At 36.1% G+C, this 24,245-nt stretch overlaps 1 protein-coding gene across 1 annotated transcript in view; it reads right to left on the bottom strand.

The window, feature by feature from the left end:
• ADGRV1 (adhesion G protein-coupled receptor V1) overlaps positions 1-24,245 on the bottom strand; it is a 487,139-nt gene that overhangs the window by 361,691 nt on the left and 101,203 nt on the right. Inside the window, exons 42-52 of the mRNA XM_036925534.2 lie at positions 20,552-20,814; positions 18,495-18,670; positions 17,541-17,665; positions 14,294-14,451; positions 14,053-14,199; positions 13,624-13,731; positions 10,680-10,944; positions 9,807-9,929; positions 4,560-4,782; positions 4,032-4,236; positions 1,441-1,587 (exon numbers count right to left, since the gene is read on the bottom strand). Coding sequence (XP_036781429.2) covers positions 1,441-1,587; positions 4,032-4,236; positions 4,560-4,782; positions 9,807-9,929; positions 10,680-10,944; positions 13,624-13,731; positions 14,053-14,199; positions 14,294-14,451; positions 17,541-17,665; positions 18,495-18,670; positions 20,552-20,814 — 1,940 coding nt within the window. The remainder of the gene's footprint in view (positions 1-1,440; positions 1,588-4,031; positions 4,237-4,559; positions 4,783-9,806; positions 9,930-10,679; positions 10,945-13,623; positions 13,732-14,052; positions 14,200-14,293; positions 14,452-17,540; positions 17,666-18,494; positions 18,671-20,551; positions 20,815-24,245) is intronic.

Here is a 24,245-nt window from a genome sequence, read left to right on the forward strand (position 1 = left end):
AAAAGAAATTTTATTGGGACAAGCCAAGTTCATTCAATTCCACACAATCACTATGATGAGTGCTACAGAGGCAAAGGTCAGTAGCTGGGAAAGAGGTCATACAGCTCATGTCTTAAATATTTACTATCTGGCCCTTTACAATGTTTACTGACACTTGAATAAAATGATTAATTCTTCCAAAATACAGTCTATACTTGAGACACTATTATGCATTTAACTTAGAAATAATTTTAATCATATTTATACAAGAACCATTAACTGGGTAAATATATTTCTGAACATACAGAAACTGAGAGATATAACTTCAAGTTTTAGTAGATTGCATAAAGTAAATACTCAATGCAATAAAATGTGCCATAACATGTTTAAGACACCAAAACTCCAATTCCCTTTCAAATGATACAGAAACCTAGAAATGATGGGCCATAATATACATCTGTCTTTTTTTTTTGAGACAATTCCATGAGAGGTCTTTTCAAAGAACTCTTCAAAGAAGCATTTGAGCAAAATCACAGATTAACCTATGAAACCTAAGACAAGTCAAGGAGATAACCCATTTTTCCATTTCAAACTAAAATCCCTTTATGCCCTCCCTTTGTGTGTCATTTAATTTTTTGGATCATTTTGATTCCATTCTTGAACCTGTGTTCAATTTTATCCTTTCCTCTAACAGTAGAGAATGGATCCTCAGCCCTTTCTTGAGCTAATGCATCTATTCCCTAGCAGCTGGAATGATAGCTTCTGTGCTTCTCACTGGGAATGGCCCTCCGCTGCAGCAAACTGTTTCTCCCAAGATTATGCTCCATCCAGAAGGTGGCATGAGGTCGTGGACAGCTCAAATTGGAATGTAACATCTCAGCCCCTTTACCCCAACAGGGAACAACTCCAAAGGGCAGCTCAGCTCCAAAATACCCTCCTGAGTTCAACCTCAGGAGCTCCTGCCCATGGGTCATCACCTCCCTCTGCACATTCTTGCCTTCCTCATCCTTGTAAGTTTATCTCCCTAGCAAACTGCCAATTCTCAATCTTGGAGTCTAATTATTAGACACTCAACCTATACCACCCAACAACTTTGATCTGCTTCTACATTAATCTGGCTATTGTACATAGCCTTGTTCCCTATTTACTCTTCCATTTTCCCCAAACTCTTTAAACCACCTTTCCATTCCTCGTCTGATTGGTTTTATCTTTCTGATGCAGTACACCCACAATTTGGCCAGCTAATGTACTGACCCTCAAAGGATGACTTTTGTGCAGATAAAAAGAACAATAATCACAACAATAAAGCTAACCTTAAACCTCTCTATGGTGATTAGTAGGAATCCAGTGTTAAAATGGTCAAACTCAAAACACTTCATCAATAAAGCAAGGTTTGGGCCCATGCATCAACACTAACCATAATTAAAAAGTAACTCTCCTATGATGTTTTGAATTACATACCACTCCTGAGGTAGGAAATATATCACTAATACTTCCATCAGCTTCCCATGCTATGGTTATACGACCATATGTTCCTTTTAAGCGCTCAACATTTAAGGTTACTAGGCTATCTTGCTCCATTTCTTCCACTTGCTTATATAATGAATTCTGGAAAATACACAGGAAATCACAAGGGATTATTTGAAACTACCTAAGCAGACTTTTATTTAATGCTACTGTGCATGTACAAGCTTCACAGTAATAAGCAACATATTATGTGAAAAACAATAATTAAAAAACAGTAATATAGGATAGCCAAGGTTTTATCCTAAAATATGTGTGTTTAAAAGTAAAAGGCTAACATAAAGCAAAAAAAAAAAAAACGTTAATTTTTATAGGGTGATTTTGTCATTCTGTTTTTATAATTTTCAAATTTTCTTAATGAACAGAAACATTTTTGTATTATACATTAGCATGTAAAAGTTTGAATGACTGAAAGAACATAGAGGCAGGAGATGAGGGAAACCTTCTCCTGTGTAACCTCTGGCAATCCCTCCAGGCCTTTTTTTCCTATTTGTAAAATAAGTGTTTGGTCTACATGATTTCTGAGATCGCACCCAAAGGTTAACAATGTTATGGGAATCATCAGGGCCTTCTTTCTGATCATTTATGTAAGTCTCTTACTCTTAAATTCATATCCTCTGAAATGTTTCCACAGGCTGTGCTGTTTCCATTGATGCTGTTTTATCCTTAGCTCATGGTCTTTACAACTACTTTGCCTGCCAGAAACATCCCTTTCCGTAAGTTAGAATTTCATATTCTCTCCTTCTCACCTATACACCTTGTCTCTTTCCGTTGTTCCACATTGTATCTACTTGTGCGTGATTGTAACGTGCATTGTCTAACACTCGCAACATATCTGGCCAGCAGCTTCATCAATTTTTCCTCAATATTAATACTTCAAAGAATCTCTCTTCATAAGCAAATAAAGCAATACTATGGAGTTTAAAGGTTTTTAAAAATCTTTCCAGTAAGATCTTTCTTTTTCTTGTCTTTATTATGGTAATCTGAAAAGAGGCTCCCCCATTATTTCTTAGAGCTTATAAAAGCTTCTATTTAGAATGCTGCTTTGAGTAGATATCCTATTCTACAGCAATATTTTACACAGCATTTTAACACATTGTTACAGATGTTACACAGTAATAAAATCTTGCTCAAGGTTATCAAACATTCCCACAGAAAATGTTTTGATTTTAAAATATGCATATAATTTGTTCACAAAAGACAATGCCTCTTCAAAGAGAAGCCTCTCTCTGGATCTATGCCCTCTATTTAAAAAGATTAGCAAAATGAGTTTAACTGCCAGAAAACATTCAAGGAACTCTCATTACCTAATAATCTTAATTTGGAAAGAGATAATCCAGAAAGCAAGAAGCCTGTATTGAGGAACTCTACTGGACAGATTGGAAGAACCCAGAAGACTATGTATTGGCAAAGATATGATTGGCAAAGAAAAATTAACGGGGGAGTCTCTTTTCAGATTACCACAGTAAAAAGACAAGAAAATGTAAACCCAAGTGGATTTTGGACACTTTATGTCTCTAGAACAATTCTGGAAGGAGCTTCTTAAAGAGAAGTCTATCATGCTTAAACAGCTGAAGAACTGAAAGTGCTCTCCATCTGCGGCAAGGCTTCAAGGTAAGAAGATGAAATTGAGCGGCAGAGCACATCTGTTCTTGCCCCAGGGGCCCAAGCACTGCCCTGCATATTTGTATGAGATCCTGAGAAGGCCACATGAGTGCTATTTCCTCCCCTGGGTAATGACAGGGTCATACTAAGCATCTCTTGTGTGCTCTGAGGTGCAGGAATAAAGCTGTGAACAAAGAAGAATCCCAGCTCTCATAGCCTTGAATTCTAGCAAAAAGAAACTGACAAAAGACAGACTGAGCCATTTTATGTGCCATAAAGATCAAGACAAGATATAAGTAAAGCATGACGGTGGGGAGTGGCAATTTTCTATCAGGGACGGCCTGTCTGGTAAGGCAGCATTTCAGCAGAGACCTGAAGAAAGTGAGGAAATAAGTCACGTGAATACCTGGTGAGGACAGAGGTTTTCTTCTTCCTTGGGAGCCCTGAGCCCACAGCTCATGCCTTAGGGCAGTACTGTCCTACAAAGTAGCTGCCAGCCACATGTGGCTGCTGAGCACCTGAAATGGGTCTAGTATGTAAGTGTGGAAGTGCAGGTGATGAGTGTGACATGGTGTACAGTATATTTAGAACTGGCTTCATCATTACCCTCTGGAAACAGGGCGCACAGCAGAGCAGAACTCCAGGTCCAAGGCCAACTAGTAACATTTTAAATGCAATTTTATAAGAACAATCAGTACAAAAAAAGGTTTAGGACAAAGTTGAACCCAGGGGGTCATGTGGAAAACTGTAAATTTCAAGACATCAGTAGAATTCACCTCAGAATGCAAAGTGGGGACAGAAACAGGAAAAGGGAGGGGAGAGAGACTTAAAATACTCAAAATGTGACTCATGGAATGCTGCTAACAGCTAGTATTTAAATACAGTGAAAACATTACTTTTACTTCTATGTGTAGGATCCTTACCTGAGCAAATCCAACAACTCCATAGGCATCATCATTAGACAGAATGATGATTTTTACATAACCATTAATACCAATCTCTGCTCCTCCTTTGGGATTTTTAAGCTGAACTCTAAAGGATTCGTCTTCTTCTGGAACTGTATCATCAAGGATATTTACTGCTATTACAGCTTCTCTGTCACCAGGTTCAAATAGCAGTTCACCTGAACTAGCATAAGAAGTATATAAAATAAGTCAACTACAACAAATTTCAGACAGTAGATTACTCACAAAACTCACAACACTGATTATATTAAAAGTTTGGAAAAAAATCACATCATTTCATAAATAAAATTTCAATCCAAAATTTTCATATAATACTGATTAACTTGGTAGAACAGATATTAGAAATATGGATAATAACTAAATTTCTGGTTCATAAATAGCTCTTATTTTGTATACTTATCGATCACTAAATAACAACTTAGAAATTAGATGCCACATAAAATCACGGTGAGCATAAAGACATTCAGCATAAAATGTTGAACCTACCTAAGAATGAAGTCGGACTGGATTGAGATGTAGGCCAGCTCATACATGTGTGAGTAGGTGGCTCCCGCCAGAACAATTAAGTTTTTGCTTGAATTAAGGGACTTTACTATAACAGAAGCTGCATCATGAGCAGAAGGTGCTTCCAGAATAAAAGAGAACCGATTCACCTCTGAATTCCAGCAGTAAAGAGCAGACACAGCTTGGCCAAGAAGAAGTATGTGGACTGTTTCAAGGCAAGAAAAGGCAACCAGAGGGAAACATGAATGCCACTTTACATGTGCCCCACATCAGTACTAAAGCGAAACCTTTCCAACTCTCAACGTTCCATTTTGATTTCTGAAATGACTAAATATGATTCAATTTCTGAAAAAATTAAATGTAAATAATAATTTTTAAATGCTGTGGAATGATCAGGCCAGTCTGACAATGTACTCACAATTCACGTACTAAAAAATAAATTTAGATGGTTAAATCGAAGTGGATTTTGGACACTTCTGTATTCATCTCAGTATTTATTCACTCAAGATCATGGTAGGATATTTTTTAAAGTGAAAAATACCCATAATCCCACCACTAAATGCTTCATTTTTATATTTTCCTTTCCAGTCCCCATCCATATGAATTTCTATTTAATGTAGTTATAAACAGTCTAAATAGAAAAAAAACTAAATTAAAAAGCTTGACACTTTATTTATAGTATTATCTTTTATACATAAATACAGTTTTATATCTTGCCACACAGCATTCAAATTTATAATTGAAATATATAGATGACCTATAGGGCTGAGATTTAAAATATACCTAATAAGTTCTCTACATTGGATGTTTATTATTGTTTTTTAATTTTTCAATATTAACTAAAGACAGAGTTCTTCATTTTCATAATTTTCACTTAATAAGTTCTTAAAGGTAGTTAATTAGACCAAAGAATGTGAGCAAGTTTATGATCTTGGAGGGTATTCTGCCAATGTTTTTTGAAATATTAGTAGGAAAGCATGCTTTTAATAGTTCAATGCAATAGCACATGTTCTTATTCACAGAAAGTAGGAGAAGAAAGGGACTCACTATGTTGCATATACCACTAAGCAATCTTTACACTTAAAGCTAGGGAGAAAAGTGAGAACCCCTAGAGAGACATGTACACATTTCAATATTTGCAGAATACCCTGGAACATAAAGATACCAACTAAGATGACTCGGTACTAACATGGCATACAGAACCAGAAACCATAAGTCTCTTCTCAAATTTTCCTGATGGGTTACAATGGAAAAAATCCTATATCCTTACTCTTAAGTATCAAAAACTGCTGATTAGGTTTACTTATGGTATTTAAGTTCTGTTGCAGTTTAGTAAATGTTACATAAAAGGTAAAGATCACAAAAAGAGTTGTGCTTAGTAAATTTGCCTTTTAAAAATTATATTTTTTCCATAAGGCTTTGTAAAACTGGAGATATTCAGTGAAGAGGAAATTCCTCAGACGGATCTTAACCTCTCCGAAGTAACTGATTCTACAGTCTCAACCCAAACCATAAAGTCTTCTGAACATCACTGATTATGCACCTTATCCCTTGGAGCTATACCCTATTCACTTCCTCACCATCTAATCAGTATGAGAAAGCAACAAAGATAGACATTTGGAGGAGGAAATGTAGGGGTCCAAATCTACATATATGTATGCAGAACACGTTTCCTCAGAAAACAGACATCTGTGCTGGTCAAGATCATGAAACTGGGCCAAGAAATTTATAAAGAAAAAAACCCTAAATATCTACTCTGGGGCAACAGGATTTAACTAGTACTGATTATAGAATTCTCTTCCAGTTAGCAAAACTGTAAAGAGAAAGAAGTATCCCAAAGAAAGGCAACTTACTTAAGGAGTAAGTGTAGATGAAGATAAGTTCAAGGGCTAAGCGTTAGAGCAAGCCTTCGTTCGTAACGTGGAGAGATCTGGGGAAAGAAGGAACCAGTGAGAGAATAGCCAGAGGGTCTGCATGGGAGGCAGTGTCCTGAGGAGAGAGCTGAGTTCCAGGGCCAGAAGATAAAAGAAAAAAACCTGAAAAAAGCTTAAGATGCAGTGTACCTCCCCAGAAGGGCACTGCAGAAGGATTTTGGGAGCTGAGTGAGGTGAGAGTTGAGCAGTTGATCTGGAAATAGGACTTGCATGGTCTAGAGCATGTACAGACCATACAGGATGAGGTGCTATCCCCAGGACTTCTTATCGTAACTAAATGGGGGTGAAGAGAGTGTTGAATTAATCCCCATGATTTCCAAAAGTGATGATTTCCAAAGGTGATAGTTTTGGCAAAGCCAAGAGCGTCAGGAGACTAGGGAGGGAGAGGTAAGCGACTTTCCAACAGCACAGAGAGCTTTGAGGATTAAATGAGATAATAAAGTAAAAGACTAGAACAGGACCTGGGACATAATAAACATTCAGCAAGCTGTAGCATTAGCTGAGAATACCGTATTTCCTCACTCTTCTGTCCATATATTCTCCTTCACTTGCCCTTTAAAAAGTGGAATTCAGAGAGGCTTGCTTCGAGGACTCCTGTTCTCACAGTCACACTCTCTCTCTAGATAATTTCATCTCTTCCTGAAGTAAAATGACCTTCTGCACATATGAACCTCCAACCAGTTACACTTACTCAGTATCTGTACATGGATGACTCAAAGACATCTCAAATTATCCCAACCAATCTCATTATCTCTGCCCTCTAAAGCCAGGTCTTCCCCCCAGTGATCACTGTAACGGCTGACAGACTACCATCCGACCATGAAGACAAGCCCCACCTTGTGTTCAGACATTGTCTCTTCCTAGCATCTATGTTTTTGTCCCCACAGCAGTCAAGGCTTCCTTTTTTAAACACAATCATGCACACACACACACACACACACACACACACACACAAACATAGACACACTCACACAGAGTCTCTGTCTCTCTCCCTCCACTTCTCTATTTCTCCATCTCCTCATCACATTCTCATAAAAGGTACTCCAATACTTTCAGGATAGAGACAATAGCCCTTTACCTCCCCACCTGGTCTGATAACATCACCCGCCAGACCTTGTGCCACCCGTCCCTCACTGACACACTGGACTCCTGATGGTCCTTCCAAAAGCACATGCTCACAGCCACCCTCTGACCACTGCGTATGTTGTTCCCTTGGGCCTCATTAGCCTCTATTGATCTCACAGTTCACAATTACATGACTCTTCCTAAGGAAGCTTTCCGGGCATCCCACAGACCAGGTCAAGTCCTCTCCATCCTGTGTTACAAGAATACTTATTCTCTCAGAGCAGTTATCTGCTTGTCGCTAAAAACCAACTTGTGCGATTATATGTAATGCCTCTCTTCCCTAATACATTCAAACTTCTTCAGGACAGGGATTAAATCTAACTCTGCTTACTCTTGTTGCCTCAGGGTCTACCACTGTGCATGGCAAGTTAACTGGCACTAAAAACATCTATGAAATAATAAAGGAGAGAAGGGAAGGGGGAAGGTGAGAAGTGTGCCCTTGCAGTCTATGTCACGTTCATTCTCCCTCTTCCATTTAAAGAATTCAGTCCCCACCCAATAATCTCTGTCAAGTCATTAACTGGAATAAATATGTAATCCTCATAGTGATCGCTCCACTCTAATACTTTTAATAAAATATTTGACATGTTCCAAATAAGAAAGTCCTTGAATATTATTTAGTGCATAATTCCAGCTTTCAGGTGATCTATAATAAGCCACTCTAAATACTTGCTTATAATCTTTTCATACTTCTACAACCTCAAGTCACAGAAACAAAAGCAACAGAGAGAACTCACAATGGGTCCCTTAATAAGCCTCTGGCAGAATTTTTCAAAAATTCTTTTAGAAAGGTTGCCTATTCTATTTTTTAAAAATATCTTTGAAGGGAATTCTGTAACTTCAATGAACAGCCCATTCAGGCAGCACTTGTCATCCTTAAAAACATTCATTAGGTAACTATTTTGAATTATAATAAGTGACTCAAGTAGATACAGTTAGTCCACTTGAAAACCTGAGGTATAAGGGAAGTAAAAATGATGAAGGCACAAAATTAAAGGACAAGTAGACAAAAACTAAACAAATACATGAGGAAAGATACATACTTCATTCAGTAAACTGCTGAGAATGATAAGAAAGTCATGGAGTTGTATAATCACAGGATAACGTCACAGACTGAAGGCCCATGAGAGGTTGACACATGGAAGTTATTTAAGAAGAGGACGTGCAGGACACAGGCAGACACAGGACACTGACAGCAGGGTAAACCCGGTGGAGAGGCCAGACAATGATGGGACAGTCCAGGTGGGAGAATGTTGTGTGGATGCAGGACTGAGGAGGACGGAGTCAAATTCTGTCCCCACCACTCTTGTCTGCTCACTGTGCCCTCAATGCCACAGGCTCTCTAGCTTTTCTCTTTCACTCAGACTGTCCGCCCACCAACAGTGTTCTCACGGCTCCTGTCAGAGATCTCTTACCCACTCCAATTCTACCACTAACACAGCAAATAGGATTGATACTCTACCTCGAATTATGATCTTAATATTCTTTCCTGCTTCCCAAGCAAACATTAAACCTTTGAAGACAGGAATTCTTCATAACTTTAAGAGATGATTTACATATAATGTCTATTTAATAAATGGTCTGCCCAAGTGATTCCTTACCTATCCTCAAACAACCCTAGAGCCTCCACACAGCATTAGTCCCTTGGGTCTCACTAACAGACTTTGTTGTGGAAACCACTACGATTAAAAATACTGCTTATGTTTCTGATGTACAGATTCAAGTGCAGAGGGCCAAGGAGGGTCCAGGCTGCGGAAGGCCGAGTGAGGGAGCAAGGACGGCACACTTCTCACAGCCGTTCTTGGGCTTTTAAAATTCTTCAAAGCAGATAGTTGCTCTCTCCTTATAAATACTTGCATACTTAAAAATATATATGTAATGTCACTCATTTTTTCTCTAGACAAAAGAAATATATTATCTTTTTTATTCTTCACTAATATTTAACCCTGTATTTTAGTCATTCTGACCCTGCTCAAGCACAATGCCCATTTTAAAGTACCAGTCCTTTGGAAAGTCTAGGATTTCTGGAAATACTATTGTAAAGATTTTGACTTGACATCCTTATTAAAATACCCAGTGTCCAGCAATGTGAAACTACCACTAATGCAATAAGATCATTCTAGCTTTCCATGCTGCCTTTAGGATTAGTTAGCGGTTTAAAAATCGTTACCAATTCCTGATGATGGTGTGAAGGAGTGGATTCTATGAACGGTAGCAAATCCCAGGGACTGAAAATATCTGAAAGAAGGCTGTCCTGTCTCCCAGATGAATATATCAGTTGAATTCTGATCTCCTATAATAATGGAATAAGAGTCAAATCTGAAGGTAAAAGCTACAGGAAAAAAATGACAAAGTCATAATGTTAACAAATTTAATTAAAAAGCAAACTTGGTAGGCCATTCCTCAGAATTCATTTAATTTAACAAGACTACAACTTTACAGGAAACACTTCAGAAAGTCTTCTTGCATTTCTATATGAAGTATATACATGGTTAGCCACTAGTCAGGATCTGGATACTACACCAAAAATAGTGACAAATGTTTTATTTTTTCAGGAATACTGCAATTTTATCTATGAAAGTTCCACTAAGCAGAAGAAAGCATATACTCATGTTCAGAGAACATTTTGAAACAGTCTTATCAAAAATTGCTAAGCACTGTTTATTACTACTATAAATTATCCATGTGGCATCTCAAGTATAAAAAGTTATATAAAAAGTTACCTCTTTAAAAAAAAAAAGCTACCTGTTTGCATTTTGGATGTAAGATCTTCATACATTTTTTCCACTTTATTCACCTATCCCCAATTTTGTTTTAATATAACTACAAGTAGTGTTCATAATCTAAAGATTATGCACATAACCCTTAAATTCCATCCCCCAAATTCATTTGTGCTTAACAGTCAATACTTATTCATCAAGAAACATTCTAAGGATTAGCTAAACAATTATTACAAGAGTATTTTCATACAGAATATACTATATGAATGCTAGATAATTCTGATAGTTATAATGTATTTATTACAAACACTCAATTTTCTTACCTAGAAAGATAGTTTTGGCAAAAATTAAGTAAATATCATCGCCTGAAGCCAAGGCCTCGACTTGCGTTGTCCCACTGATCAGCACTTCTTGAAAGTTAATAAATTCACTGCCAGACCACCTGAGTAAAAGGGCATTTGGCCTGGCATTCGCCTGGGAAATGGCTAAGAACACAGAGCCTCCTCTGGCGAACAAGGCCGCGCTCAGCACGCCTCGGACGGGGAGTGTCTGGTGCGACACAAAGCTTCCTCCACTCCATCTGAAAACCTGGAGGGGATGTTCAAATACAAAATCCTTCATGCTAAGCACTGAGCACTTGTGAAAACTAACCAGTATCATATGCTTACTCTCCTGGACCCTTTATTTAGTTAGGAGGATACTTTTCTAAATAAGAAAATAGAAAACTGATGTTCTCTGGCTTTTCTCCTTCTTTTTTCTTTCTTTTATTTATTTATTTTGTGTGTGTGTGTGTGTGTGTGTGTGTGTACATGATCACACACATAGAACAAGTGAAAGAGAAGTTATTAGAAAATAAACTCACTTCAGATATATATCTGGGCAGGGGTCAGTGACAGCAAGAGAAAGGGAAATCCAAAAACAAGAGAGAATTAATTTAAATATGAAAAACTTAGAACTATACAAGAAACTTTCTGATTCTGTCATATCATTCTATATCCACTGCTCAAGCAACAGAATATAAAAAGAAACACCTAAACCTTTTAGTCCTAAAGATATCAATGCACACAAAGTTTTAGGGTGAATGTCCATATATTAAAATGAAATGAAAATCTCAAAGCTACCTGGTGTATTATACAATATGATCAATTTCAAAAGAATTGTATTTGTTCAGTCAACAATGGGGGACCTTATATGAGCCAAGCATTATGCTAGGAGTGATGGACAGAGTGGCTTTCTCCCTTTATGGATCTTACTAACTATAGGAAAAGACAAACAACAAAAACATCAATAATTAAACAAAACATGATTACTACATTGAGACAACTCCTGAAGATAACAAATGGGATGGTGTGACAGAGAATTATGCATGTACTAGAGAAATAGACCTCCATGGCAAAGTTTCTAAGGCAGAAAGTCTGTCATAAGCTGAATAAAGACTGGTCCAACAAGAAGGGAGTTGAAATTGCTGTGGAATAAAGACAGGTAGAACTGGAAAGATGAGAGCATAAGGTACCTTTCATTAGGGTGACCATAAAATGTATCACAGGGATCCTTTAGGGATGAAACGGACAATATTAATAATAAGAATATCAGGATAACAGGCATAATCTAGTACTATGCTGGGCAAATAAGGGTTTTAAGGTTATTCGACTTACAGTCCACATTAAATAACTTAGAATTTGTTCTAAGTATAATTGGAAATCATCGGATGGTTTTAAAATGAGGAATAACATGAGTAATTTAATATTTTAGAAGATAACTCCAGCTTCCTGATGGAGAATGGACCTGGGGAGTCAGAGCGGTAGCTCAGAGACCAGCAAGGAGGCTGACAATGTGAGAGAGAAACGTGGCAGAGCTGGACTGGGGAGGGAGGAGCAGAGTCGGAAAAACATGTCTGTACTCAAAATATTATTGGGACATATCATCAGAAACATTTAATAATAGATTAGATGGGGGTGAATAAAAAGAGTAACATCCCAGAATTCTATTTTGAGCAACTGAATTCATGAGGTTGTTATTTCCCAAGAAAGCAAGCAAGTTTCATTGCAACAAGCTTCACAGAGAAAATCAGAGTTCGGTTTGGGATATGTTAACTCTTAGGCACCAGAAATACAGTTAAGTGAAGATGTCAATAGGCAGTTAGATAGTTAAGTCTGGTATACAGAGAAAAGGCTACTGATAAATTTGGAAGACAGCCTATAGCTGATACTTAAAGTCATAGGATGGGTACTTAGAATGAGTAAAGAGAAAGAAAAGAGAAATTTGAGCTAAAACTGAACAATACTCTCCAAAATATCTAAGTTCAGAAAAGGGAGGAGGAACTGGCAATGGAGACTAAAAGGGATGGGCACAGAAAGATAAACGGGAAATCCATTTGATATCTTAGAAATCAAAATTTGAGATGGTTTAAATTTGAGGATCAAGTGACTGTCATATGCTAATGATAGCAGAAAAAAATCCACTGCATTTGCATCACAAGTGTGATCAGTGGCAATGAGCAGGTAAAGACAATGCAAGGTGTCTTACTATAAAGGGAAGAAAAGAAATGAAACAGGAAGGAGGAGATGAAATCAGGGTAGAAACTTCTTTGAAGCTCAGAGATCCTGCACTTATGCTGACTGTAATAATCCGACAGACAGGGAAAGGCTAGCGAGGCCAGGCATAGAGAGAATAACCAACCCTTATGAAGGCAAGAGGAGCTGGGCTTTTACAGAGGGAACACCTCCTCCATTGTAACAGGACAGGGGTCTAAGACTGGGTTCCAACAGGGTTTCTGAGTAATCTCCTTTCAGTAGCTTTCATTTCAGCAAAGTCATTAGCTGGAAGTGACGAGGTGAGAAACAGGTGTGGAAGCCCAGTGAATGACAGTAATTATCAAATAAGCATTATTAGGATTATGAGATGTAGTTTACTAGGGAAACGTGGGATTTCTGGGGTGATGTTGAGGGCCCATTTGGCAATGTGAATCATGAACTTTCAGCGATACCATCTGTCCAGTTGTTATTTTTCTCCAAAATGTTTTCCAACTCAATTAAATTTTAATTAAAAGCTGATGCTTATTACATTTGCTCTAGCTCTTGAAGACACTATAATATTCATAACTCCATTGTTTAAAAATTAACTGCAACTAATCAATACCTATATTCTACTTCACTACTCTCCCACAATCAAATTATGGGATTTTTTAATAATACTCTTAGAGACTGTATCTCTGATGAGGTTCAGTTATACTATAGAAAAGAAAAATTCATTTTAAAAGAGTCAAACCTGGGTTAATTCAGAATCATCTCTCTGACTTGCAACAATTAAATAATGTTCACTTTCTGAAGTAAAGTATCTTACTTGAGAACTTTCAGAAATAATGATTGTTTGTACCTGCAAGGAAGACAGAATAGTGGAAATAAAAATTTAAAGGAGAATTTAACTAGAAAAGCCTCTGAATACAGTAATAGTATGATTTAGTATTTAAAGTTCAAAACTTGAAAAATCATTCTGATCCCTAGGTATGAATACCTAGGTGTCATTTCAAGACTGACAAATTATCCCTGGATTAAGACCCTTACTAAAATATGTATAACTTGCAAAAAGCCCATTTTAACTAAACAAAACATACATTATCTTCCATTTATATCACTCTTACAAATCTGATTTTTCTTTTAAATAAGCAATATACAAAAAAAAAAAAGGTTTTTTTACCAGGAATAATTTGAAGCCAGATGTGAATGTATACACACTGTTAACAGAAGACTTTTCTTCATTTCTTCCTTCATGAGTAATCACAAAATAGGGGGAAAGACCAATATTAAAGGCCTCACAAGTTTTAGGATTCTGTATATTTAAATCCTAGGAAATAATGAATAAAAAACAGTAATTTATGAGTCATCCAAAATTTACACGTACATTTTATTTTGTGCACTGTAAAATAAGTGACATTTACCTCGAGTGGAATGAAAATCCCTTGCCACCGATAAAGAGTAGAAGACAGTTTTCTTAACATTACACCATATACTGAATCTTCCAAAGTAAAGAAACACCAGCCAGAAGGAGATGCATCCAAAAAACTTTGAAAGATGGAAAACACAACATCCACTCCCCCTGAAAAACATAAATCAAGATTTGCTAGTGTATAAGCCCTTCTAAACTTCATCTATTCTGAGTTCATTGTTAAAACAGCAAGACGAGTAAATTTGTTACCAGAAAGAAAGATCATTCCATGATGGGTGTGTGGAAGAGGGAACAGATGAGCCAGAGAACTTAAAACTAAGATAACTATTTTTAAAAGAACAAAATTTGTTGAAATTCTCCTCTTAACACACAGACTTTTCCAAAGTGTATTCGAAACACTAAATGTATATTTTGAAGGAAAATATGTCCAATGTGATCTTTATCAACTTTCATAAAGATGATGAAAACATAACTGAGATATTTTTAAATACACAGATTTATAGAAACATGCTAAATATTAGGTTTCAAAAACTGACACTATTCATTTGAAACATGCCCCTCCAATGCTTTCTCAGTTTATGTGTTATATATTTTAAGAATGCCAAAGCGGATTCACCTACTTCAAATGCCTGTCAAGCTTTCATCAACATGCTGCAACAGGTACCTGTCCTAAAATTCTGTACTACAATTAAATGAAGACACAAACAAAAAAATCCCTAGCTAATGAAGAATAAATTTTTTTATTATCATGCATTTGCCTAAAGAAAGTATTTCCTTTTTAAATTTTAGTCAATGGTGGGAACATGGTACAACATGAACAAATAAACATCCAGGTTGAAATCTAGGCTTCTTCAGGCGGAGAAAGACAAATGCCAAATGATTTCCCTCATTTGTGGAGTATAACAATGAAGCAAAACTGAAGGAACAAAATGGTAGCAGACTCAGAGACTCCAAGAATGAACAAGTGGTTACCAAAGGGGAGGGGTGTGGGAGGGCGGGTGCAGAGGGAGGGAGAAGGGGACTGAGGGGTATTATGTTTAGTGCACATGGTGTGGGGGATCACGGGGAGAACAGTGTATCACAGAGAAGGCACATAGTGGATCTCTGGCAACTTGCTGCACTGATGGACAGTGACTGCACTGGGGTATCGGTGGGGACTTGATAATAGGGATAAATGTAGTAACCACATTGTTTTTTCACATGAAACCTTCATAAGAGTGTATATCAATCATACCTTAATAAAAAATTAAAAAAAAAAGAAATCTAGGCTTCTTGTATTTCACTGATCATTTTTACATTACCAGTTCAAGAAGTTGTAGTGTCAATGCCTTATATGTATTATCCATTAGTAATTTCCTTTTCCTAGAAACCCAGTATTTTAAATCCCTATTTTGCCACCTTTTAAAGGTATGCTACAGCTTTTGCATTAAGAATCTGAATGTTTTACATTAAGGTCCTGACCATAAGGCCAAATTCTTCCCTAATACAGAAAGATGGTGAATGAAAAATAAACAATGCTGACATTTAAGAATCTCTAACATACACTTTTTCACAGGTACTTACAAAACATACATGCAAGGCCCAAACAATAATGAGAATTAGAAACTGTCATCTTTCTTTTTTATATCCTATCTATTCCTGCCTTCTAGGCAATCGTACCACTATTAATCGTCCCATCTCTCTTCTTTCTGTCTTTCTCTACCAGTGAGGTCTTTTCCATCAGAGTGTAAACATGCTCCTCTCCAAACTAAACAAATAAACAAAAAAACAACCCTGAATCCTATATATCACCACCTTCATTAGGTACTACCTCCTCAGCTAAATCTCTTGAACTGGCTGCATATATTTGAGGTCTCCATTCCTTCACCTCCATTCAAAATGTTATTCAGTTCCCATCTCTCTCTACAAACAGCTCTTGCTATTTTATGTCTTCTATATTGCTAACTACAATGGGTATTTTTGCATCTCATCTTACTGAAATTCTAACCAGGAATTGACAGTTCACCACTCCCTCCTTCCTAAAATTCTCCTCTGTTGCTATCTGTAATCCCATATTTCCTGGGGTTTCTCACCAGATCTTCTAATTGTGCTTTGCTATGTCATTCTCCTATCCTAGAAATTCAAAGGGAGACTTAGTGCTCAGTCTGGATCCTCTTTCCTTTTCTATCTACAGTCTCTCATCCCAAATTTTCACACCAATTTCCATGACTTTAAATACCATACACAGCTAAAGTTCTCAAACTTAACTCCGCAGAACACACCTTCCTTTGAGTGTATACACATGTCTTCTCAAAAGTAACTCAAATTCAAAATGAGTTAAATGTCATGTATTTTACTCCCCTCACCAAATACACCCAGTCCTTATGCAGGAATCCTGTTCTTAATGACATGACTCTCCATCCACCTGCAGAAGCTGGGAATCTAGGAGTCATCTCTGGTACCTCCTTCATATCCAACCCATCACCTAATCCAAGCTACCATCACCTATTGCCTCTTTGTTTGTCTTCTTTCATCGTCTCTTTTCTTATCTGCCAATCCATTCTTTACATGGCACTGAGAATGTATCTTCGAAATGCACACATGATTATACCACCCCACATACACACATGGTAGTCCTCCCCAGTGCCAAAGCCACACAGAGACTTTCCATTAACCTGACAAAAAAGACTACAGTATATATGTAACATAGTCTTTGAGTTCTTGAATATCTACTCTTATATGCAGCTCTCCAAATTTATTGCCCTCCCTTATTTCTAAACCCAATTGTCCACTCTTCTTCATTTCTTCACTTACATGCTTTTTAACGCAACCAGACTTCTGTCTCAGTAACTCCCCACATTATCCTCCATGTTCCTCCAACTTAGGACTTTGCATAATCAAGCCCTACTCATCATTCAGTCTTAGTTCAAACACTAGTAGCCCTTTGACACATTCCCTTATGTTTTCATAACACTTAGAACTCCCCCTTTAAAACATTTTTATAGTTTAAACTATTCACTGATTTTTGTTTATTTGATTTATTTCTGTCTCTCCCTAAATTCTAAGCTCCATTAGTTCAGTATTATGGCTGGTACATGATAGGCTCTCAATAAATATTTCTGGGTGCAATAAACAAATTAGATATCTGTTCTCCACTTTCAATAGATCCATAAGACACAATTTATGGAGAAAAATGTAAATCTCATGCATACAATTTTTGTTGGTTATACAATTTTATTCTTATAAGCAACTACACATACTCATGCCAAAAGCTGTTTCAGATATTGTCTCCCACTCCACACTGACAGCTAAATCAATGCCATTAGTACGTGACACCTTTAAATAAACAGTGCTGTTGGCTTCTTCAATGTCTACAGAGGTGGCTCTAAAAAAAAAAACAAATGGATTGCAGAGAGCAGAAAAAGAACATAATTTCTGCATATTAAATGTATATATCACATTGCTAGCATATATTTAATACACTTTAAATTTACACCAGACAAGGTAAGATCCATCTGCAATTTTACACAGCAAGAAGACTAGATTCTACTTCAAAAATATTCAATTATGAAGATTTTTTAAAGTGCTACAATCTGATACTGAGAGTCAGTTAACTTCAGTAACTTCATAGTACATAGTCTACAAAACAATAAAGCTTTGTCATTCATAAGTTTCACATGAACTAAGAATATTTTATGAAAAAAATGAATCAAGAAATTCTTAACATATTAATAAAAGTATATCAATAAAGAGGTTATTTATTAATTTAGGTTTATCAGATTAAAAAACTAGAAATATTGGAATATTTCTAAGATTTAAAAAAATATTCATCAGCATACAGAGGAAATTTTAAAACTACAGTCACATTAATACATGTTTGAAAAATCATTCATTTGACTTGAGCAGCTAAATACAATTTATACTATTTCTCCTTTTTTATTATTGAAAATACAAAATAGCGCAAGCCTTTACCTTAAACTGTGAATTCTGAGAAAATAAGAATTCTATTAACACCATTATATATATGTAGGACATGATTAGGCTTTTGATACTCCTTGTTACATTAGAGGGCATGTGGACTCTCTGAATCTGTCACAGCTCATTTTAAAAGTTGCCTTTAAGACAGTAAGAGACCAATTTCCTTCTGCATTTTATGTCAAAAGATATTTCTTACATAGCTTCAGGAGTGACAATTTCCTTATAAAGAACTATACCTATTCACGACTGCAGAAATATTGAATAGCCCCAGAGGGGCCTGGTTTTGCAAAACTGTTATCAGGGTTTGAAAACGTGCCCCTAGTCTAGCACCTCCAGTTGGATTAAACAAGGTGCAAACAAAATGCTCATCCATTTCTGGTTCTGTGTCCAATATGGCAGATATGTGTAGGGTCTGAAAACAAAATCAGAAGATACAGTTACTAGACTACAGTATTTCTGAAACACACACAGAGACATTTACTAGACATTTTTTACAACAAAATAATTCATTTTAGAAAAGATCACTTCTTTTTTATTTTAATGCTGATCCCTATAATGCAATCATTACAACTGTTTGTTTCAAGATACTATTTTCAAGATTTTGACATTGTGCTATATTGCACTGAAGTGTATACAAATAAATGTTTATGACATTTAAGATTAACGTTGAGATTAAAAAATTAAATTTAGGTCTCATGTTTGCTAGCTCATTATCCGTCCCTAGCTACATAATTGCATTAGTCTCAATCCACTCTAGGATTCACTATTAAAAAGCACTTTAGCCACAGCAGTCACAAACCAGAAACAATCCTCCTGTTTATCAACAGGAGAATGGATAAACAAAAAGTGGTCTACTGAATGAAATGTTATTTAGCAATAAAAAAGAACCAACTACTGATGTGTGTAACCATAAAAACATCAAAAATTATGTTGCACAAAAGAAGCCAGACACGAAAGAGTATACACTAGTATGACTCTATTTTATACAAAGCTCAAGAACCAGCAAAATGAGACTGTGATAGAAATAGGCAAGCGGTTTCTTCTGGGGAGGGCAAGGGACAAGGAGGAAACTCCTAGATGACAGTAATGTTCAGTATACTAACCAAGTGGTGTTATGAGTATATACAGAGTTTTAAAGTCATTGAGCTTTAAGATTTTTAAGGTTTTTGTATTTTACTGTTTATACCTCAAAATAAAAATATATAGTGAAAAAATTATATGGGTGAAAGAAAAATCTATTTAATCCAACTTGCTCTAACATTTAATTTGCCTAATGAGCAGGAAGTTCTTTAAATAACATTTTGAAAAAGACTTTTAAGGAAAAAAAAATCACAGTAACAATATAATTAAAAATATACAAAATATTAAAGTAAAATTTAAAACATTTTTAAAAGAAAGAAAAAGCATATGAATGTAAAGCAATGGCAAATCCTAAAAAACTGCAAATCTGATATGCCCCTGTCAAGATGTATCCCTGAACAAATCAATTAAAGGTTCTAAGAATATAAAAAAATAGACTTGGAAATGAATATGAATCCAAAAATGTGTTGAAGTTTAAACAAACTGATCATAAATAAAATTACCTAATTACTGAATGTACTATTTTTAGATAAAGTGGTTTTAAATATATTATTTTAGAATTTAATGTTTTATGGAACTAGCTTGAAGAATGTCTTAAGCTAATGCAATTAGTTATTTTAACCTGTTTTAAAAATAAAGTTTAGTAACAGGAACAGAAAATTATTAATATATAAAAAAAGAAGTTCTGAAGGTAAACTGCAAGTTTAGATTACATTTGTAACTAATCCCAAATCAAGCATTTTTTCTCCAAAAGGCCATTGGATACTTGCAGAAAATACCTCACTTAGGATACTTGCCTCTCAAACAAGCAGTCTGAAGTAAGCAGTTACACTTTGTTTAATGAAAATGTAGCGAAGAAGGAATGATTGGCTAGGACTTAATAGCTGCAATGAATGGCTTGGAGTCTCTTTCATGTTTTATAGACAATATAAAATGCAGTATGCATTTAAATATACTTGACACAGCAATATGTGTATTTTCTTTATTATTTGCACATTCCACTACCCTACTATGAGCAAATTTCTCCAGGTGCACTCCATACAGACTATACAGCATTATTATAGCACATTCACATGGTACACTAATCATCTTTTCCTGTCACTTCTAAGCTGGGAGTGCACTTCCTTCTTTTTAGGATCTAGAAAAACAATTTCCTTCCAGAGAAAATTATTTTGTAAATATTACTCATTCTCATTAAAGGTTCATACTGTACCTTGAAGCGAATACCTTCTGCTAAAACAATATAGCCTTTGGAAGGAGACAGATCTTTAGACTCCACAGAAGAATTTACTTCTGTCACAATAAACTGAACTGTCACAGTTCCAAACAGTCCTTGTGCAGGTTCCCGAACAATGTACAATACTGCAATGCTCTCCTCTACATAGAGAGCTGTGGGTTCTCTCAGGAGGAAGTGCTCACTGTTGTTAAATGACAGAACTCCAGGGCCATCATCATTACCAAGGACAGTAATTGAGGCTGTCAAAATAAAATTAAAGCAATAAATGGAAACAGAATGGTTGTAAGTACTGGGAAGTATATAGATGTCTCACCCATAAGCTAGGCTAACTCTTTTCTAGGTCACCTTAAAAACAAGGGAAATTTTGAAAGGCATCCAGTAAAATTCCATATTTACTCATGATATAAAAATAAAAATATTCAGTAACCTTGGAAGATAAGACAGCTTTCTCAACCTGATGAAGTGATATACCTCAGATGCCAATAACAAATAGAAAAATGAATGCTGAAACGTAAGAAGGGTTGTCACTAAAAACAGAAACAAGACAATGATGCCTGTCATCACTGCTACTATTCAGTATCGTCCTGGAGCTGTCAGCCAGGTAACAGGTGAAAAGTAATGGAAAGGAAGGGTCAGAACTGTCACTATTTTCTAGATGATAACTGACTTCTTAGAAAATGCAAAAGAAAACAATTATTACAACTATTATGAGTCCAAGCTATCAGCTGAGTATGAGTAACCTTCACAAATCCAGAGCTTTCTATTTTTTTGCTACCACTAATGTTAATAACAATGAAACAGCAACTAATGCAACTGAGAATTGCTTAACCTATATTAACTTAGTTTATTCTCACAATAACCACATGAGGTTGATTCTATTATTATTCTCATTTTACAGAACCACTGAATGAAGCACAGATGGGCAATCTATGGAAACTCACAAGCTAGAAAGTGGCAGGACTGGTGCTCACAGCTAGGAAGTCAGTTTCAGAGCAAGCATTCTAAAGGGTATTATGGTGTCTCCATACATTAGCTGTAACTATTTTAAAAGTATAACAGAGAAGTAACCTCATTCATATTCAAGCAATACTTAGGGGTCGAGGTAAAAATAAGTCAGACCTATATGAAAAATGACAAAATGTTAATGTGGACAGAGGCAGATGCTGTCAGCGCCTCAGCCATACCCGCTTGGCCCACTCAAGTCACCTTCAGCAGCTCCCTTGGCCCTTGGTCTCTCTCAGCAGAACATCAGCTCATGCAAGAAACAGGCCAGAACTGCTAGAGACTTAACACCCAAGAGCAATCCTCAAGGAGGCCTACAAGTTGGTGAATGAATACCCCAACTTCCTTCCTCCTTAGAAGGACAGCCCTGAGCTTTGTCTAAGAAGGACCCCAGCAGGACCATTCATGACACACCTATCAGCTTTCCTCTCCCTCTGCCTCGCTTCATTTCTCACTATGCCTCCAGAGATGACTGCCCAAAATAAATTAGTCCCATCCAAATCCTTGTCTCAGGGTTTACTTTTGAGGGAACACAAACTAAAGCAATGATATGAAAGAAGACCTAAACGAATGGAGTGGCATATTGCTAAATGGAAAAACACTATTATAATGATGTTGAGTCCACCCAAATTGCTCTAAAATTTCAATTCGGCCCCATTCAGAAGTTGTTTGTGGAACTCAATTTGTCAATCCTAAAATTTACATGGAGGAGACCATTTGAAAGAAGAGCTGAGATGATTTAGAGAGAGAAAAATAAAGAAGTATTTGGTCTAAAAAATAACAATATGTATTTTTAAATCTATGGTAAATATAAATAAAACAGTATGAACATATAATAGGCAAACAGAACAAAATATTCTCCAGGAAACACGGACAGATAATACATAAAAATAAATTTCACATTGAAAGACAATGGCAAATAGATGCCTCATGCTCTGTATTGTATTAGCGTACTCATTATACATTTTAGGAGAAAAATGAAATTATATCCTTGCCTCACTTGCTACCAATGAATAAGTTCATGGTATGTGAAATTATTAAATGCAAATCAAAACTATGAAAGTATTAGAAAAATATAATAAAATATTTCACAGCTTTTTGGAATGCAAAAGATTCAAATAAAAAAGATTTTAAAACCTATCATAAAATACATGATATTTTAAATACTCTAAAAATTTTGTAAGAAAAAAGACCACAATATACTTAGAAGATAAATAATGGACTGAAAGAACCTACAAAATACTTAAATAAACAAAGGATTGACATAGGAATATATAAACTATTCCTATACACCAATAAAAAGCACAAACCACACAAAAGCACATTAAGAGATACAAAAAGCTACTCACAGAAAGAAAAAAAAATACTAGTGCCAGAAACAAGTAACTAGTGTCAAACTCACTAATGAACAAGGAAATGAAAAAAATGTACAATATAACCACATTTTTTTATTAAGGTATCACTGATATGCAATCTTATGAAGGTTTCACATGAGCAATATTGTGGTTACAACATTCACCCTTATTATCAAGTTCCCCCCATAACTCATTGCAGTCACCATCCATCAGTATAGTAAAATGCTATAGTCACTAATTGTCTTCTCCAAGCTATACTGCCTTCCCCATGAACCACCTACATTGTGTGTGCTAATCATAATGCCCCTTAATCCCCCCTCCCTCTCTCCCCACCCCCTTCCCTTTGGTAACTACTAGTCCTTTCTTGGACTCTGTGAGTCTGCTGATGTTTTTTTCCTTCAATTTTGCTTCATTGCTATATTCCACAAATGAGTAAAATCATTTGGTACTTCTCTTTCTCCACCTGGCTTATTTCACCGAGCATAATACCCTCTAGATCCATCTATGTTGTTCCAAAAGGTAGGATTTCTTTTCTTCTTATGGCTGAGTAATATTCCATTGTGTATATGTACCACATCTTCTTTATCCATTCACCTACTGATGGACGCTTAGATTGCTTCCACATCTTGGCTATTGTAAATAGTGCTGCAATAAACACAGGGGTGCATATATCTTTTTGAATCAGGGATCTTGTTTTCTTCTGGCAAATTCCTAGGAGTGGAATTCCTGGGTCAAACAGTATTTCTATTTTTAGTTTTTTGAAGAACCTCCATATTGCTTTCCACAACGATTGAACTAATTTACATTCCCACCAACAGTGTAGGAAAGTTCCTCTTTCTCCACATGCTTGCCAGCATTTATTGTTCCTTGTCTTTTGGATGTTGGCCATCCTAACTGGTATGAGGTGATATCTCATTGTGGTCTTAATTTGCATTTCCCTGATAAAATAGCAATATGGAGCATCTTTTCATATGCCTGTAGGCCATCTGAATTTCTTCTTTGGAGAAGGATCTGTTCAGATTCTCTGCCCACTTTTTAATCAGGTTATTTGCTTTTTGGGTGTTGAGGCATGTGAGCTCTTTATGTATTTTGGATGTTAACCCCTTTTGATGTAATTTTGAACTTGGTTTACTAATATTTTATTGAGTATTTCTGCATCTATGTTCATCAGGGATATTGGTCTGTAATTTTTTTTATGATATCTTTGTTGGTTTTGGTATTAGAGTGATGCTGGCCTCATAGAATGAGTTCAGAAGTATTTCCTTCTCTTCTACCTTTTTGGAAAACTTTAAGGCAGATGGGTATTAGGTCTT

This window comes from Manis pentadactyla, chromosome 2, assembly GCF_030020395.1.
Source record: "Manis pentadactyla isolate mManPen7 chromosome 2, mManPen7.hap1, whole genome shotgun sequence".
Lineage (NCBI taxonomy): Eukaryota > Metazoa > Chordata > Mammalia > Pholidota > Manidae > Manis > Manis pentadactyla.